Below are 16403 nucleotides of genomic sequence, written 5' to 3'. Positions count from 1 at the left end.
ACATGTTCTATTGATAATGTGGTACTGACTCAATTGCCCACAGTTATCAAAAACATACCCACCACCTTTAAACCTGAATTCATATTCCCGAGAGGTATTTTAGCGTAAATGGGGTCCAACCTATAGACGTATACGTGCCGTATTGAAAGGTATATTGGACATCGGCCAAAGGGGATGTCTTATTTTTGTTATTTACAATTTATATGATGTCATTACTTAAATCAATTTCAACATACTTTGGAATCAATAAATCGAGTTCACAAGCCATTAAAAGGTTCACGTGCAAGATCAACATGACCTCATGCGGATCTAATTAATGAGCAATTACCTTAATTATACTGCGTTTTAATTAATAAACAAATACACCTTGCAGTTAATATCTCTCCACTACGACTATAGTGCAATAGCCCAATAAGATTTTTGGGGTTTTCATTGTTAGGTTCATCGGACCAATCGTATGTTGATACAGTGGTGCCCAAATCCGATAAGTGTGAAACAAAGTAAAACAGTTCAATTGTGCATCAGCTTTACACAAAAGTTATAATAGACTATTCGAGTTCAACAACATCGATTTTGGTTATCAATTTGCATGCAAGCGATGGAATGTATACATGCACGCCAGCAGAAAGGGGTTTTAATTCAAAGTATTAAACAGATTAATAATTGTCACCACTTCACAAAAAAAGCCTCGGACAGCCTCATATTAGAGCTGTCAGTTCGACTGCCCACATACCAGGGGAGAGGAGGAGGGATTCATTCATTTCCTAGTGTTCGCTGTGATGGTCAAAACACAATTAAAACTTATAAAACATTTAATGAAAACGTTTCACATTAGTAATTTAGCCGAACATTGATGAATGTGATTTCATTTTAACACAAAAGGTAGGCATGCATGGTGAGAGTTTGAAAATAGTTCATTATAATTAATGTCTCCGGCTCTCCGTAGATCCGAGGTCGTGTCGGCTCTGTTTCATATTCCGTGATCTTTAAAGATCTTACACGAAGGGATCTCTCTGCGATTGCCATCTGACTAGATCAGTCATATCAAGTGATAAATCGTTCCAAACTTTTTTGGCGGTGCTGCCAGTTTGGCTTTGCGCATGTGCGAAGGTGTCCAAACTGACAATGCTGGAGAGATAGCGAGTCTGGATTGAGAAACACAGAGAAAAGGACAGAGAAAAAAGAAAAAGGAGGAAAAGATCCAAGAAAAAATCGAACAAACCCACGCCGAAGGACTGGCATCATGAGGTCCAAAGGCAGGGCACGGAAACTGGCCACAAGTAGGTGCAATATCCCTTTCTTTGCCTTTTGAAACTGCCATCTTGTAAATGTGTAGCTATATCTCAGTTATCAATGCTGTTTCGCATCTAAAAATTAGGTACAATATATTGTATCTTGCTTACATGAGTGTCAGTAGAAAATAGTCCCCACTCACGACTGAGCAGAGGTACAGTACAGTTGGGAGAAGAAGTTGGTTCAAGGGTTTCGAGTTGATGCTGTCAATGCCAGTTCGTTTCGCGAATTCAGAAAAAAAATCAATTGGCGTTTTAAGTTATGAAAAGTTGTGCAAACGGGAGAGGCACTTCTCATGGAACGAACTTCTATCGTTATTGGGTTGTGCTTTGTATAGTGGGCGCTACAGCGTTGGCCAATTCTCGTCCGGTCCTGCGACGCTGTTGTTGCACGCGCTTGGTTTCTGTATACTTCAACATGCAGAAGCAACTTTGAAAAGGCAGGTTGCCTCATTCAGACTTCGGAAATGAAAGATCCAGAATGAAGGATTTATGCATTTAAATATAATCAGGTACCATTGCTGACAAAAGTCCAAAATATATATATTTGCCTTGTTAGATGTAGCCTAGAATAAATGCGTATGGGTGTTCGCTCTACCTATCATTACGTTATAGCCTTGGGTTATTACGCTGTATTGTATCTTTATTATGGTGTATTTCGTTTGTGCAACAAGTACAGCATCTATGTTATATAATTAATGTTACGATCTGTGTACAAAACGTGTTTACATCTTTATGTTATACAGAAATGTAATGATGTTTGTGTTTTACCACTGCACATTGAAGAGCACGGAGGCTTTGAACGCCAATATTCAGTAGCCTAATACAGTATTTCTGTAATTGATTGAAACGGTTAAATTATTCGTCTGAGTTCTGAAAGCAATTCAACCCCCAGGGAGCAACACACTGATTTTGGTAAAAGGTGTTTACTCCAATAAAATTGTATTGTGATCTATGGCAATCTCCCAAAATGCACTACAATGTTTATATAATATGTAGGCCACATCAAAAAGTCAAGCAGATGATGTGGCTATAATCATTATGTACAATCCTTCAAGTAGTTTATGCTACAGAAGTAAACGTTTTCGATAATTATTTCAAATTGTGTATAGGCCCATTGCAATGTAATTGCATTTTCTGAGTCAGTAACATTTTCCATTGTGTTTAACCTTTATGAATGTGTATAGCCAGTAGGCTATTTTTTTGCAGTCCATTTTCTGAGAATAACAACAACAAAAAACATTTTCAAATTTTAAGTATATCATTTGAATGTTTTGAATTATAGTTTTCTCATGTCTGGACAACAGTGTAGCCACAGGTCAACACCGGTAGGTTGCAGTCCTGGAGCCAGGGGTCGCGGGTGTTATTCTTTCAATAAACGTCTGAGAGACCTGACAGTCTTGTTATTGTGTGTGTAACTTTCTGCCTTAAACATATATTCCTGCTACAAATTGATCATTTCTCTGGACCTTTCTGGAGCTCAGACAGATGAGAAATTACCTTAAAACCCTTTCCTCTTTAGGATATGAATTTATTTAGGCCTACAAACTCAGTGGATGACACTCATCCAACCAGCAGTGTTATTTTGAAATCGAATTGTGAGTGTTTTATTTGTTCAAACAATACTGGGCATCTTTTCCCATTTGTGATGTAACTTAACGATAATCGTACCAGATGCATCGTTATTTACGAGCCAACTTTTTAAGTGTTTCCCAAACAAGCACGTAGAGAGGACGTTTGCTATATGAGTTGTTAGACTATTTGTCGATACTTGATAGGATGGAATGAAAAGCAGCGCTGCTCTCGGAACAGCTTTCTCCATTCAAATCATACCTTAACATAAAAGTTATTCCATAATAATGACGATGGATCAGCTCCGAGAGACATATTGCCACCTATGGCTGCAAATAGGCTATTGAGGCGGCTAATTATGCTTTCCCAACAATAATGCACTAAATCACAGATTGGGCACGTCATTGAGCACATGTTGTCACACATTAAAAACATTGAGCCAAAAAATTACAGACAGTAGCCTAGACGCAAAATATAACTAAATGTATTGAACATGAAATTGATTTCAATATGATTGAACTAGCCTATATAACCTATAACCTATGTATCTTTTAATGCAGTCATCTCAGTTCTCATTTGAAGCATAATTATACCCTTCACTTGTTTGTAGCAATTGCAAATACTTTGGCAACTTTTAATGTGTAGTCAACTTCATTCTGAAGTTATCGCAGTCACCAGGTCCGGCCCTAGCCTTTTGGGGGCCCTATGGGAAATGTTGTTTCAATTTCCTCCAATTCTACACATTTTGCCATGGTGTGGAGAGAAAAATGTGCAGCTTTAAGGCTATTTTTTTAACATAACTTATGCCATGTTAATATGATATCTGAGTGAGGGTGACTATCAATATCAATGGGGGCCCCCTGGAGGTCAGGGCCCCTGATCAAGTGACCTTTGTGCCCAATCAATAATTCAACCATTATTACTACAAGTTTAGAAACTGGCTAGACTCAATTTACCAATCTAAAAATTGTTAGCTGACACAGGCTAAATGAGTGACTGTCAGTGACTGACATAACAAGAGAAAACTTCTGATGGACATCTAGATAACTCTCAACAGTAAGTTGAGACCCCAACTGAATTCCCCCCAAAGTATATATATCTAATATATATATTTTATAATTTTTGGGTCTGGGGCACTATAGGCCGGGTGCCCACAGCGACCGTTTATGTCGCGCCTAGAGCCGGCACTGGCAGTCACGGTCAGACAGATAGAATCAAGATGTTTAGGCTATGTTTAGCGAAGATCTTTTGTGAGTAAAGTGATGCGGAAGGGGAAAAAAACATATATTGATGCACATCTCCGAGTGGTCTGGATCACTCATAGATGTGCAAAGGTTTTTTAAGGTTACTAACGAATGCTATGGGAAACACCTCGGCTACTAAAAATGCATCGTTAGATGGTTCTAATGATGATCTCAATGCTACGAAGGCTCTGTGGAAGGAGGCCCTGACACAAAGATTAAGGTGTTATACATGTAGAAATAAATCCAGTTTACATGTTGTGTGCTGCCTTTGTGTACAAGCTGCCCCCCCCTCCAGGGGTTATGCAAGTATTTGTGGATTTTGTTCTGTGCATGATACTTTACAAATGAGATGCATTTTTCAAATCCGTTTTATTTTTGGGGGTAGGCTATTAGATTGTGTGTTTCAAATTGCTCACCAAAATACATTTCCGAAGGGAAATTTGACGTTCAAAATAAACTTGAATGGATCACATTGAATTGACAGCACCAATACGAGGCGAAGAGCTTTATAACCATAGGCCTACTTTTAATGTGAAACGTTTGTCAGGAAGAGCTTTATAACCATAGGCTTACTTTTAATGTGAAACGTTTGTCAGGAAGAGCTTTATAACCATAGGCTTACTTTTAATGTGAAACGTTTGTCAGGAAGAGCTTTATAACCATAGGCCTACTTTTAATGTGAAACGTTTGTCAGGAAGAGCTTTATAACCATAGGCCTACTTTTAATGTGAAACGTTTGTCAGGAAGAGCTTTATAACCATAGGCTTACTTTTAATGTGAAACGTTTGTCAGGAAGAGCTTTATAACCATAGGCCTACTTTTAATGTGAAAGGTTTGTCAGGAAGAGCTTTATAACCATAGGCCTACTTTTAATGTGAAAGGTTTGTCAGGAAGAGCTTTATAACCATAGGCCTACTTTTAATGTGAAAGGTTTGTCAGGAAGAGCTTTATAACCATAGGCCTACTTTTAATGTGAAAGGTTTGTCAGGAAGAGCTTTATAACCATAGGCCTACTTTTAATGTGAAAGGTTTGTCAGGAAGAGCTTTATAACCATAGGCCTACTTTTAATGTTTGTCAAAGGTTTGTCAGGAAAGGTTTGTCAGGAAGAGCTTTATAACCATAGGCCTACTTTTAATGTGAAAGGTTTGTCAGGAAGAGCTTTATAACCATAGGCCTACTTTTAATGTGAAAGGTTTGTCAGGAAGAGCTTTATAACCATAGGCCTACTTTTAATGTGAAAGGTTTGTCAGGAAGAGCTTTATAACCATAGGCCTACTTTTAATGTGAAAGGTTTGTCAGGAAGAGCTTTATAACCATAGGCCTACTTTTAATGTGAAAGGTTTGTCAGGAAGAGCTTTAAGAGCTAAACAGACAGGGACACTGTAAGTATTTATTTCCTGTGCTTCATGGATTTGTCTAGTGAGCTTTGGTGTCATTGCAGGCCCTTTGGCCTTTGGCCTTTGGCACAGAGGATCTTTCGTGACGATATGAAATAAACCCATCAGACGGCCAGCTCTCATCAGGATCTCTTACAGACTGTTGTTTATGGCAACATGGCCCAGTGTTTACAGAATATGTGTGAAAAGCAAACGATATGCATATTATTCTGTGATCACGAACAAGGCAAAGGGCACACACACACTACACACAGCAATAATGGTTTAGTAGTGCATTTAGTAGTGGTTTTGGCGCCTGCTGCAATCGGCCTAAATATTAACAGTCCCTTGAAGGAATGCGCTAGGCTACAGCACCAGCCGGTCTGCCCATCCAGTTCCAGGCTTAGTTCTAAATCATTACTTATAATCTGAGAATAGGGGGCTAATTTGAGGTATATTTAAACATTATTATTTACTCAAGATGTAAGAGGAAGATTTCTAGGCTACCTATTAAGTCAGTGGGAGAGAATGTTCTGATAGCTCGGCACAGTTTCCCCCCGGGAACTGGGCCGTTCTGGCCTGTAGCCAGCACGGCACAATGTCAACAGTGAATATTTAAATTCCCAGACTCCCCATAAGAGGTCTGCCGGTAAATGTGTTCAGTGTGCGGCCTGTCCTGATAAGTTCTGTTCAGAGGCTGGTCCTGTAGGTCTCCTCGCGCCACAGAGAGTGTTTGTGCTCGAGCTCGATTGATGTGCGCATGGCAGGCAGATGATAAAACACAGTGGAGTGAGTTAATGGAGGGGGAGTTGGTAGGTGGGGAGGTGGTAATAGAAGTGGGATTGGTGGTGGAAGATTAGTTCAGATGTCATATGGGAGTCCCCCCCCCCCCACACACACACACAAAATAAAAGTAAAACAAATGATTTGTCCTAATATCATACTTCAGCTAGGACTATAGGCCTAAGATATCTCCTTGTCTGCCTAACGTTAGTAACCAACGTGCCTCTCAACTAAATGCTCAGGGGGTAGTGTGAGATATCTGACCCTTGGTGCACCACTTGTAATGTCCTCAAAAAGAAGAGATAAGACTCATGTGAATGCTGAATTGGATTCCATTTTTTTCATGCACATACCCCTTGTATTTAAAACAACATACTTTTGGTTTATTCACACATATATGAACGTGTCTTTTCAGACATAGGTTGAAACAATAAGAGGATATTAGACATGCTCATAGTCTGCTCACCCTACAGTCAACTGTTGTCCCGTAGGTGCACAGCAAATTTGAGATCAAAATTTTAACACCCACAGTGTTAAATTGAACACTTCGAAATTATGTGTGACCCACCGAAATAGTGTTAAACTAACACTTTTCAAAGTGTTCACAAACTAACACCCCTAGAGTGTTTTGTAAAGCCTTATTTGGATATTTCCCAGCATGCTTTTCAAGTGAACATGAGCAATACCCACCCATGACTGTGTTTGTTAGTGACAGTTGTGTTGATTGATTTTTAGTTCTAAAGCCTTCACCAAGTGAGTGCTTATGTGAATGTGTGAACCCTTGATGACAATATATTACACATTTCATAAGGCCTTTAGTTATGGCTTGAATATCCTCAACATTTTGGTCTGAAAAACTTGGCTCATGGGCCACATTAGACATGCAAGCAACAATAAGCTGGTTTATGACCTGATTAGTGATTCATATCGGAATCAAGCCAGAGGGAGTGTATTGGAATGTATTTATCACCAACCACAACCTGCATTCAGAATGACAGCTAGGGAGAAGGACTTCACAAACAACACTACCTAAACCATGTGAACTGGAACAACCATCTCAGTAACAGGTGCAATAAAGCCAACCACTTACAGATTGGATTAGTTTAGAAGCATAAATTATTAATTGTTGTATAAGATCAATTTAACAATCAATGTGCATGCAGAAACATAGATTTTCAAACAAACTATTCTAAACATCAACCTGCAACAAAGCATTCTGGGAAGAATGATAATGAGGCCCCTCCCACATCTTTTTCACTGAGAGAATAAACATAAATGAACTCACACAGTCCAGTAACAACAACATCACGCAGTGTTGATTCCAATGTGAATTAAATAACACTGCGTTGATTCATCGCATGTGGTGTCAATTTCAATCCCACTGATTGTTAACCCCACTAGAATCAACACTCAGATATAACACTCACAACACGTCTTACCTTAACACCAAGATTTGAACACTTGCTGTATATGTGTGTCAGTTCATGTGAACAGTCCATAAATCAATTGCTCTCGCCATAGACCCATGCACTGAATTTGAAATTAAATTAAATGTATTTGACATTTCTAAATAAAAATGTAGAAAAACATTATTATTATTATGTTATGTTTGATTCCCTAATTGCTTTGGTGGGTTAGTATTCCCTCAGAGGCAGGAGTGAAGTCTAGCTAAAGCTGATTATAAGCTATAATAATTTTAAGACTGCAGGTCAACTCTGTTGAGGACTTGCTATTAAGAACTATGTAAAATTGAGTCAGTATGCCCTACTCATCAATATAAAGTGTGTGTATGTGTATATTAATATACACTGCTCAAAAAATAAAGGGAACACTTAAACAACACAATGTAACTCCAAGTCAATCACACTTCTGTGAAATGAAACTGTCCACTTAGGAAGCAACACTGATTGACAATAAATTTCACATGCTGTTGTGCAAATGGAAAAGACAACAGGTGGAAATGATAGGCAATTAGCAAGACACCCACAATAAAGGAGTGGTTCTGCAGGTGGAGACCACAGACCACTTCTCAGTTCCTATGCTTCCTGGCTGATGTTTTGGTCATTTTTGAATGCTGGCGGTGCGTTCACACTAGTGGTAGCATGAGACGGAGTCTACAACCCACACAAGTGGCTCAGGTAGTGCAGCTCATCCAGGATGGAACATCAATGCGAGCTGTGGCAAGAAGGTTTGCTGTGTCTGTCAGCGTAGTGTCCAGAGCATGGAGGCGCTACCAGGAGACAGGCCAGTACATCAGGAGACGTGGAGGAGGCCGTTGGAGGGCAACAACCCAGCAGCAGGACCGCTACCTCGTCTTTGTGCAAGGAGGAGCACTGCCAGAGCCCTGCAAAATGACCTCCAGCAGGCCACAAATGTGCATGTGTCTGCTCAAACGGTCAGAAACAGACTCCATGAGGGTGGTATATGAGGGCCCGGCGTCCACAGGTGGGGGTTGTGCTTACAGCCCAACACCGTGCAGGACATTTGGCATTTGCCAGAGAACACCAAGATTGGCAAATTTGCCACTGGCGCCCTGTGCTCTTCACAGATGAAAGCAGGTTCACACTGAGCACGTAACAGACGTGACAGTGTCTAGAGACGCTGTGGAGAACATTCTGCTGCCTGCAACATCCTCCAGCACGGTTTGGCGGTGGGTCAGTCATGGTGTGGGGTGGCATTTCTTTGGGGGGCCGCACAGCCCTCCATGTGTTCGCCAGAGGTAGCCTGACTGCCATTAGGTACCGAGATGAGATCCTCAGACCCCTTGTGAGACCATATGCTGGTGCGGTTGGCCCTGGGTTCCTCATAATGCAAGACAATGCTAGACCTCATGTGGCTGGAGTGTGTCAGCAGTTCCTGCAAGAGGAAGGCATTGATGCTATGGACTGGTCCGCCCGTTCCCCAGACTTCAATCCAATTGAGCACATCTGGGACATCATGTCTCGCTCCATCCACCAACGCCACGTTGCACCACAGACTGTCCAGGAGTTGGCGGATGCTTTAGTCCAGGTCTGGGAGGAGATCCCTCAGGAGCATGCCCAGGCGTTGTAGGGAGGTCATACAGGCACGTGGAGGCCACACACACTACTGAGCCTCATTTTGATTTGTTTTAAGGACATTACCACCAAAGTTGGATCAGCCTGTAGTGTGGTTTTCCACTTTAATTTTGAGTGTGACTCCAAATCCAGACCTCCATGGGTGGATAAATTTAATTTCCTTTGATACTTTTTGTGTGATTTTGTTGTTAACACATTCAACTATGTAAAGAAAAAAGTATTTAATAAGAATATTTCATTCATTCAGATCTAGGATGTGTTATTTTAGTGTTCCCTTTATTTTTTTGAGCAGTGTATATACAGTGCATTCAGAAAGTATTCAGACCCCTTCCCCTTTTTTGCATTTTGTTATGTTATAGCCTTATTCTGAAATTGATTAAATAAATACAAATCCTCATCAATCTACACACAATACCCCATTATGACTAAGTGAAAACAGATTTTTAGAAATGTTTACACATTTATTAAAAATAACACATTGAAATACTTTACATTTATATATAGACCCTTTGCTACGAGACTTGAAATTGATCTCAGGTGCATTCTTGATTGGAGTCCACCTGTGGTAAATTCAATTGGGAGGTGAACAAGAACCTAATGGTCACTCTGACAGAGCTCCAGAGTTCCTCTGTGGAGATAAGAGAAGCTTCCAGAAGGACAACCATCTCTGCAGCACTCCACCAATCAGGTCTTTATGGTAGAGTGGCCAGACGGAAGCCACTCCTCAGGAAAAGGCACATGACAGCCCGCTTGGAGTTTGCCAAAAGGCACCTGAAGGAGTCTCAGACCATGAGAAACAAGATTCTCTGGCATGAATGACAAGCGTCATGTCTGAACAAAACCTGGCACCATCCCTACAGTGAAGCATGGTGGTGGCAGCATCATGCTGTGGGGATGTTTTCAGCTGCAAGGACTGGGAGACTAGTTAGGATTGAGGGAATGATGAACAGAGAAAGGTACAGAGAGATTCTTGATGAAAGCCTGCTCCAGAGCGCTCAGGACCTCAGACTGGCGCGAAGGTTCACCTTCCAACAGGACAATGACACTAAGCACACAGCCAAGACAACGCAGGATTGGCTTCAGGACAAGTCTCTGGATGTCCTTGAGTGGCCCTGCCAGATCCCTGACCCGATCAAACATCTCTGGAGACACCTGAAAATAACGGTGCAGCGACGCTCCCCATCTAACCTGATTGAGCTTGAGAGGATCTGCAGAGAAGAATGGGAGAAACTCCCCAAATACAGGTGTGCCAAGCTTGTAGAGTCATACACAATAAGACTCAAGGCTGTAATTGCTGCCAAAGGTGCTTCAACAAAGTACTGAGTAAAGGGACAGAATACTTATGGAAATGTGATATTTCATTTTTTTTATTATACATTTGCAAAACTTTCTAAACACCTGTTTTTAGTTTGTCATTATGGAATATTGTGTGTAGATTGATAAGGGGGGAACTATTTCATCCATTTTAAAATAAGGCTGTAATGTAGCAAAATGTGGAAAAAGTCAAGGGGTACGAACACTTTTTGGATGCATTGTATGTATATATGTGTGTTTATGTGTGTGTGTGTTCATGCGTGCATGTAAGGCAGGCCTATAAGCCAATTTAAACTTGATCCAAAAATGAGGCTCTGTATGGATGGTGTGACGCAATTGCGGCGCCTCTGGAGGCACGCAGAGGCCAAATTGAGCTCTGTACCGCATACCCGTGCACCTCTCAAATGTTGTAACAATGCGGAGGGCTCTGTATAGCTCTGTATTGACATGATTGGTTGACATAGGTGAGGGTGGGAGGTCCTGTATAAACACAAACGTACTTCCTTGACAACTTCCTTCACAACAGCTCTACTCTGCTCAGTGAACCACAAGAAGTATAAATGCCCTGACTTCTGCAGAGGCCATATCACCGTAAATGCTGTATGGCCAATGCAGACGACAGATTGACCATGCAGCGCCCTTAAGAGAGTGTAAAAAGCGCTGCATGGTCAACCCTATGTCTGGAGTGGCCATACAGCATTTATTGCAATGCAGCCTCCTCAGATGTCAGGGCTTTCATACTTCTTGCGCTTAAGGAGCGGAGCAGATCTATTGTGAAAGACAGTTGTCAAGGAAGTGAGTTTGTGTTTATACAGGACGTACCACCCTCACCTACCATCAACTCGCGCCCATAAATTGGCTTTAATTCTGCGCTCGTACGTGCATGTATGTGTTGGTGTGAAAGCGCGTGGCGCATTCTGCCTGTCAGCGCCTCCTTCTTGCCGACGATTGCTTCCTCCTTGCGTTGTGCAATGGGCCATGCATCTGACGTTTGTCTGGCGGACCTCATTAAAAGGGTTAATGTATCGTGCCATTTAAAAGGTGAGAGGGAGTGGGCACGATCTGAGAGACCCTATTAAATAGTCATTGTCCTGTCGCAGCGCTCTTTGCATGCGCTCCCGCTCCGTTTAGATCCAAACGTCGGTAAGCAATTGTGCGGTATCTCCCTGAGCAATGAGCCGTCACAGCTCGTCATTTTTCACGTGCGCTGTGGGGGATAATATGTTTATATTATCTCCCGCTTCTGCTCCTGAAAGCATAGGCCTAAAGTCTAAAATGGGATACATTAAGTTGTTCATTCGTAGGCCAAAATATTTCATCCAAATGCGTACGGTAGGTAGGCCTGATTTTAATGTAGACCTTTCTCATTCTCAACCCTATTTAGTAGGCTGGCTTTTTGGGACAAAGTGGGAGCTGAATGGTTTGGTTGCATAAGGAAAACCTTGGGGATTTTTTTGGGGGGAAAACACATGTCAGGGAACAAACCATTCTTTTCGGTCATTTCCAAAATGTACTTTGAGATGATGTTGAAATAGGCAAGAAACCCAGAAAAGAGTGGTAAGCTACTGTGTTTGTCTGTCTCAGTCATCTCAGTTTATGCTCGTTGTAACAGTAATATTTTGTGCTTGTGTGGTATGTGCAAAACACAAACTTTCATCACTGTGTGTGTATGTGTGTGTGTGTGTGTGTGTGTGTGTGTGTGTGTGTGTGTGTGTGTGTGTGTGTGTGCGCGTGTGCTTGTGTTTAAATTTGGTAAGATATTGGTTCCTGCGGGTGCAGTGTGACAGTGAGACAGCCCCCCTCATCCATCAACGCATCCGTCTGCATGAGTCACCCGTCCCCTCTCCTCACCCACTGTCAGAGAAGGGGGTCTCTCTATACCCCCAATACCCCCCACCCCCACCCCACCATGTCTCTGATGTTAATGACACTGTGACCATACCTATATGCTGTAAACAGTTAGGTCTCATTACTAGGTTAGTGGTTTGTTTATGTGTTGTTGTCAGGGCGATGAAGGATGGCCCTGTCAGTGGGTGTCAGGAGCCCCTGGTTCCCCAGTTGGTCCCTGGGGGCCCGGCTCAGTGGGTAGCCCTAGGGACCCGTGTCACAACATCCCCTCCTCTCACTCTATCTAAACTGCAGTCTGGCATCTCCAATCACCTTTTAAAGAAAGACAAATAAGCCTAAACTATAGGTTTCTGTGTGTGTGTGAGTGTGTGTTTGTGTGTGTGTGTGTGTACGCAGTGCTGTGCTGTGATGGGTGAGGGTGAGGCGGGAGTGATGAGGGTGGGTCTATGGCACGGCGACCCAGAGTGTGGGAACACCAAGGGAGGAGGCTGGGGGGGATGGAGGAGGGGGCCACATGTCAAGCCTGGGAACCAGTGTGTGTGTGTTTACCGCAGGGAAACCGTACCAACACAGAACAATGAGCTAACCTTACCCCCTTCTAAATAAAAAAGTCATTTCTGCTTTCTTCCCAAAGGTCAGTGAGTTAGAGATAGGGAGGTTAACACAAAAGGCTACAGTCAGCCTGGCGACTACAGTCTGGGCCACTCGGGTGCCAAGGCTGAGGTCATTATCAACAGCAGGCCCAAGCTAAGCATATTTTTTTTATATATGTGTGTGTGCGTGTGTGTGTTACAGAGAGAGGAAGATGGAGAGATAAGAGAAAGTGAACATTCCTGTTGGTTCAAACCATTCCCCTAACATCTGATTGATTTGTGTGTCTGAGTGCAGTAGTTATTGTGTAGACACATTGCTGATGGTGCAGTCTCTTTCCCCTCTATTAATGAGGCAATATGATTGGTTGGTGCGTGTGGAGGAACAACCTCCCTTAGCTAATAAAAGGACTTCAATCATGTAGCTGCTCCAATCCATTACCTGGAGCAGGTATCAACTAGCCTGGATCCCAGATCGGTTTGTGCCGCCTTGCCAACTCCTTGTCATTACAGATGGTACCCAGGGTAGGTATCAGCTAGTGTCACCTCCATGCCAGCACAATCCCACACAGTCACAGTCACACCAACCTCTCTCAGTCACACTACTACAGGCACTCTGGTCTGGGGAGGTTTGTAGCATGGGGCGGATGTGGAACATGTGGGTTAAATAAAGGGGCTTCTGTCTTAGGGCTATTGAAGACAACCTGGTGCTTTCTATGACTGTTATATACACCTGCACTCTTTTGTGTACTGCACTGTTGAGGGAGCTAGCACGCTAGCATTTCACTGCACCTTTTATACCTGCTGTAAACTGTGTATGTGATGGACACATTTGATTTGACGCCGATGTTTTTGTGCAGGTGTATGCCATATGTATATGCGAGTTTGTTCATGCCTGAACAACAGGTGAGTAAACTCTCTCACTCGCTGTACAATGCAGTAGGCCACGTCCCCATGGGGATTGGGTGCTCAGGTGTGTGCGTGATGTGTTTGTGCGTCTCCATGTGTCCATGTGTTTTTGTATGTTGTTCTTAATAATGTCTCTGTTGTGAAATATTGGGAGTGCTGCCGGCAGAGCAGGTTCTCTCTTTCTCATACTGGACTGGAGCACAGCCACAAACAGGAATTATACAACAATCGCTTTGTGAGAGCGCCGATAACAGTGTGTTCCAGCACAGTGGGATCTCCTGGCGGATTGGGGGGGGGGGGGGGGCTTCAGGGCTGTAGCTGGAGGCCGCTAGGCTGTGGCGCTCGATTATGATTAACTCGGGAGGAAATAAAGAAGGAGAAGAAGAGATCAGGTCCATCTGTAGCTAAGATGGAATGGTGAGATGGGGGGGGGGGGCTGTGGTGTACACCTTTCATCTCAGCCACACCAAGCCCCCGCTATCTAGCCTGGAACCTCATTAACTGGTGACCTCTGACCCCTCAGGACGGGAGAGATGAGGGGAGGGAGACATGATCAAAGCCTGGGGTCATTTCTGATGGAAGCTTTACCTGATTGTTGGCGATAGCCTCTGTCTTATCAGTGTTGGAATGGCGATACGTTGATGAATGCTCCGGATGCTTTGTGACGTGAAGAGCGTCCACATGGTAGTCTGGCACCCCTCGACCCCCTCAGGTGTGAGGGACAGGAACATGTCGTACCCGTGTCCTCGGTGATGTGTCTGGATCATTTCCCCCTCCTGTGTGTGTGTGTGTGTTGACGGTCGGCCAGGGTCACAGTGGGGGAAAGGAATGTGCCTGTTGGAAAGAAATGCGGGGCTGGCTGATTAGCGCTCTGTCCGTACCTGCCGGTTTACTGGACATGCCTCAACGATGTGATTGTGATGATGAGACTGAGGAAAAACGTCGGAGAACAATAGAGACAGTGGAGATTCCTTTCCAAGACGCATTCCAGCAAATCTCGCGGCCGGTGGCCCCCGCTCGGCGCTTTGATGAGCCTCTCTCTGGGCTTCCGGGGATTGTCGCCCGTCCACAAACACAAAAACAAAGCCAGCGGTAGAGCGAAGCTACCCGTCCTCCTCAGGATGTCCTGTTTTGATTAACGTTAGCATCCCTCCCGGCCCTGCGGCAATATTATTCTAACACTGCTAGGAGAGCTGCAGCTAACTGACACAGACACTTTTCCACTCGGTGAACCCAAAGGTCAAATCTTCGACAATGAGCTGGGAAGAATAGGTGTGCTCTTTAAAGGGGAAGTCATGTGATGTGAGTGGAGCGAGGCCTTCGTGTGGTGTGAGTCGAGAAGCTCCGGCCTCGACTACAGATCAACGAATTAGACGCTCATCCGTGGTTCTCAAACATTCATTTGAGGTATTAACTCAGAATTTCAAAGTCTTAAGGGTGGGCATTAACTTTGAATGGTTAAGGTACGGGATGAAGTTTGGGATAGACTTAAAGCGAAAATCTAAAAAAATCACCTTCTCACTGCTGGTTTTGAACTTGCAGCCTTTGGAATAACCCATCCACCACTCATGTCCACAACACTCTAGCAAAACCGAAACCCACAGTTGCAGCTTTGGGTCGAGTAGAGAGGGATTGTGGGCCGCAGTTCTGGAGCAGACACACAGGCCCAACTCCCATTCTCTTTCCCCTCTTCCACCCTGTTTTGACTCTAACCGACACCAGCCAGCCCCTACTTCTCTCCCTCTCTCTCTCCCCGTCCTCTATACCCCCATCTCTCTCGGAATCAGAGAGCAGTGAAGTGGTGAGGTAGTGTGTTTCTTCTTTGCTTGGGGGCTCAGTTTGACAGGAGGGCACCACTTGTTCACCCCAGTGTCCACAGAACCAGCAGACAGGGGGCCTCTAGGGGCACTCTGGGAGCCTCAGGCCTGGATGTCTCTGTCAGGACCCACGCTGGACCAGGACCCCCTGTGTTCACCGGGTCACTGGAGAAGCTAATCGATTTCATCTCTGGCTCACACACCCAACCCAGACCCTTACACCAGGGACATTTACATCTTTCCCTCTACTCATAAGACTATTATCCTTCAAAGCCCTGCACTCATTCTCAGGCTCTTTCCCCCCTCTCTCTGTCTCTCTGTATCTCTCTGTCTCTCTCTGTTTGTCTCTCTCTATCTCTCTCTCTCTGTCTCTCTATATCTCTGTATCTCTCCGTCTCTCTCTGTTTGTCTTTCCCCCTCTCTCTGTCTCTCTGTATCTCTGTCTCTGTCTCTCTGTATCTCTCTGTCTCTCTCGGTTTGTCTCTCTCTCTCTCTCTCTCTCTGTCTCTCTGTATCTCTGTCTCTCTCTGTTTGTCTTTCTCTCTATCTCTCTATATCTCTCTGTCTCTCTGTTTGTCTTTCTCTCTCTCTCTCTGTCTCT

General features: G+C 43.6%; 1 protein-coding gene across 18 annotated transcripts in view; it reads left to right on the top strand.

Annotated features, from left to right (window-relative positions):
- The first annotated feature begins 751 nt into the window (after positions 1-751).
- The window catches only part of LOC135546294 (histone-lysine N-methyltransferase MECOM-like), a 212750-nt gene continuing 197098 nt past the window's right edge, over positions 752-16403 (top strand). For all 18 annotated transcript variants that reach the window (XM_064974624.1, XM_064974622.1, XM_064974626.1 and 15 more), the window contains exon 1: positions 752-1280. In XM_064974624.1, coding sequence (XP_064830696.1) covers positions 1244-1280 — 37 coding nt within the window. In that variant the 5' untranslated portion in view covers positions 752-1243. The remainder of the gene's footprint in view (positions 1281-16403) is intronic.

This window comes from Oncorhynchus masou, chromosome 9 (genome assembly GCF_036934945.1).
Source record: "Oncorhynchus masou masou isolate Uvic2021 chromosome 9, UVic_Omas_1.1, whole genome shotgun sequence".
In the NCBI taxonomy this organism is placed as follows: domain Eukaryota; kingdom Metazoa; phylum Chordata; class Actinopteri; order Salmoniformes; family Salmonidae; genus Oncorhynchus; species Oncorhynchus masou.
The sequence above is the reverse complement of the archived record's forward strand: the minus strand, read 5'-3'. Positions and strand labels throughout refer to the sequence as shown.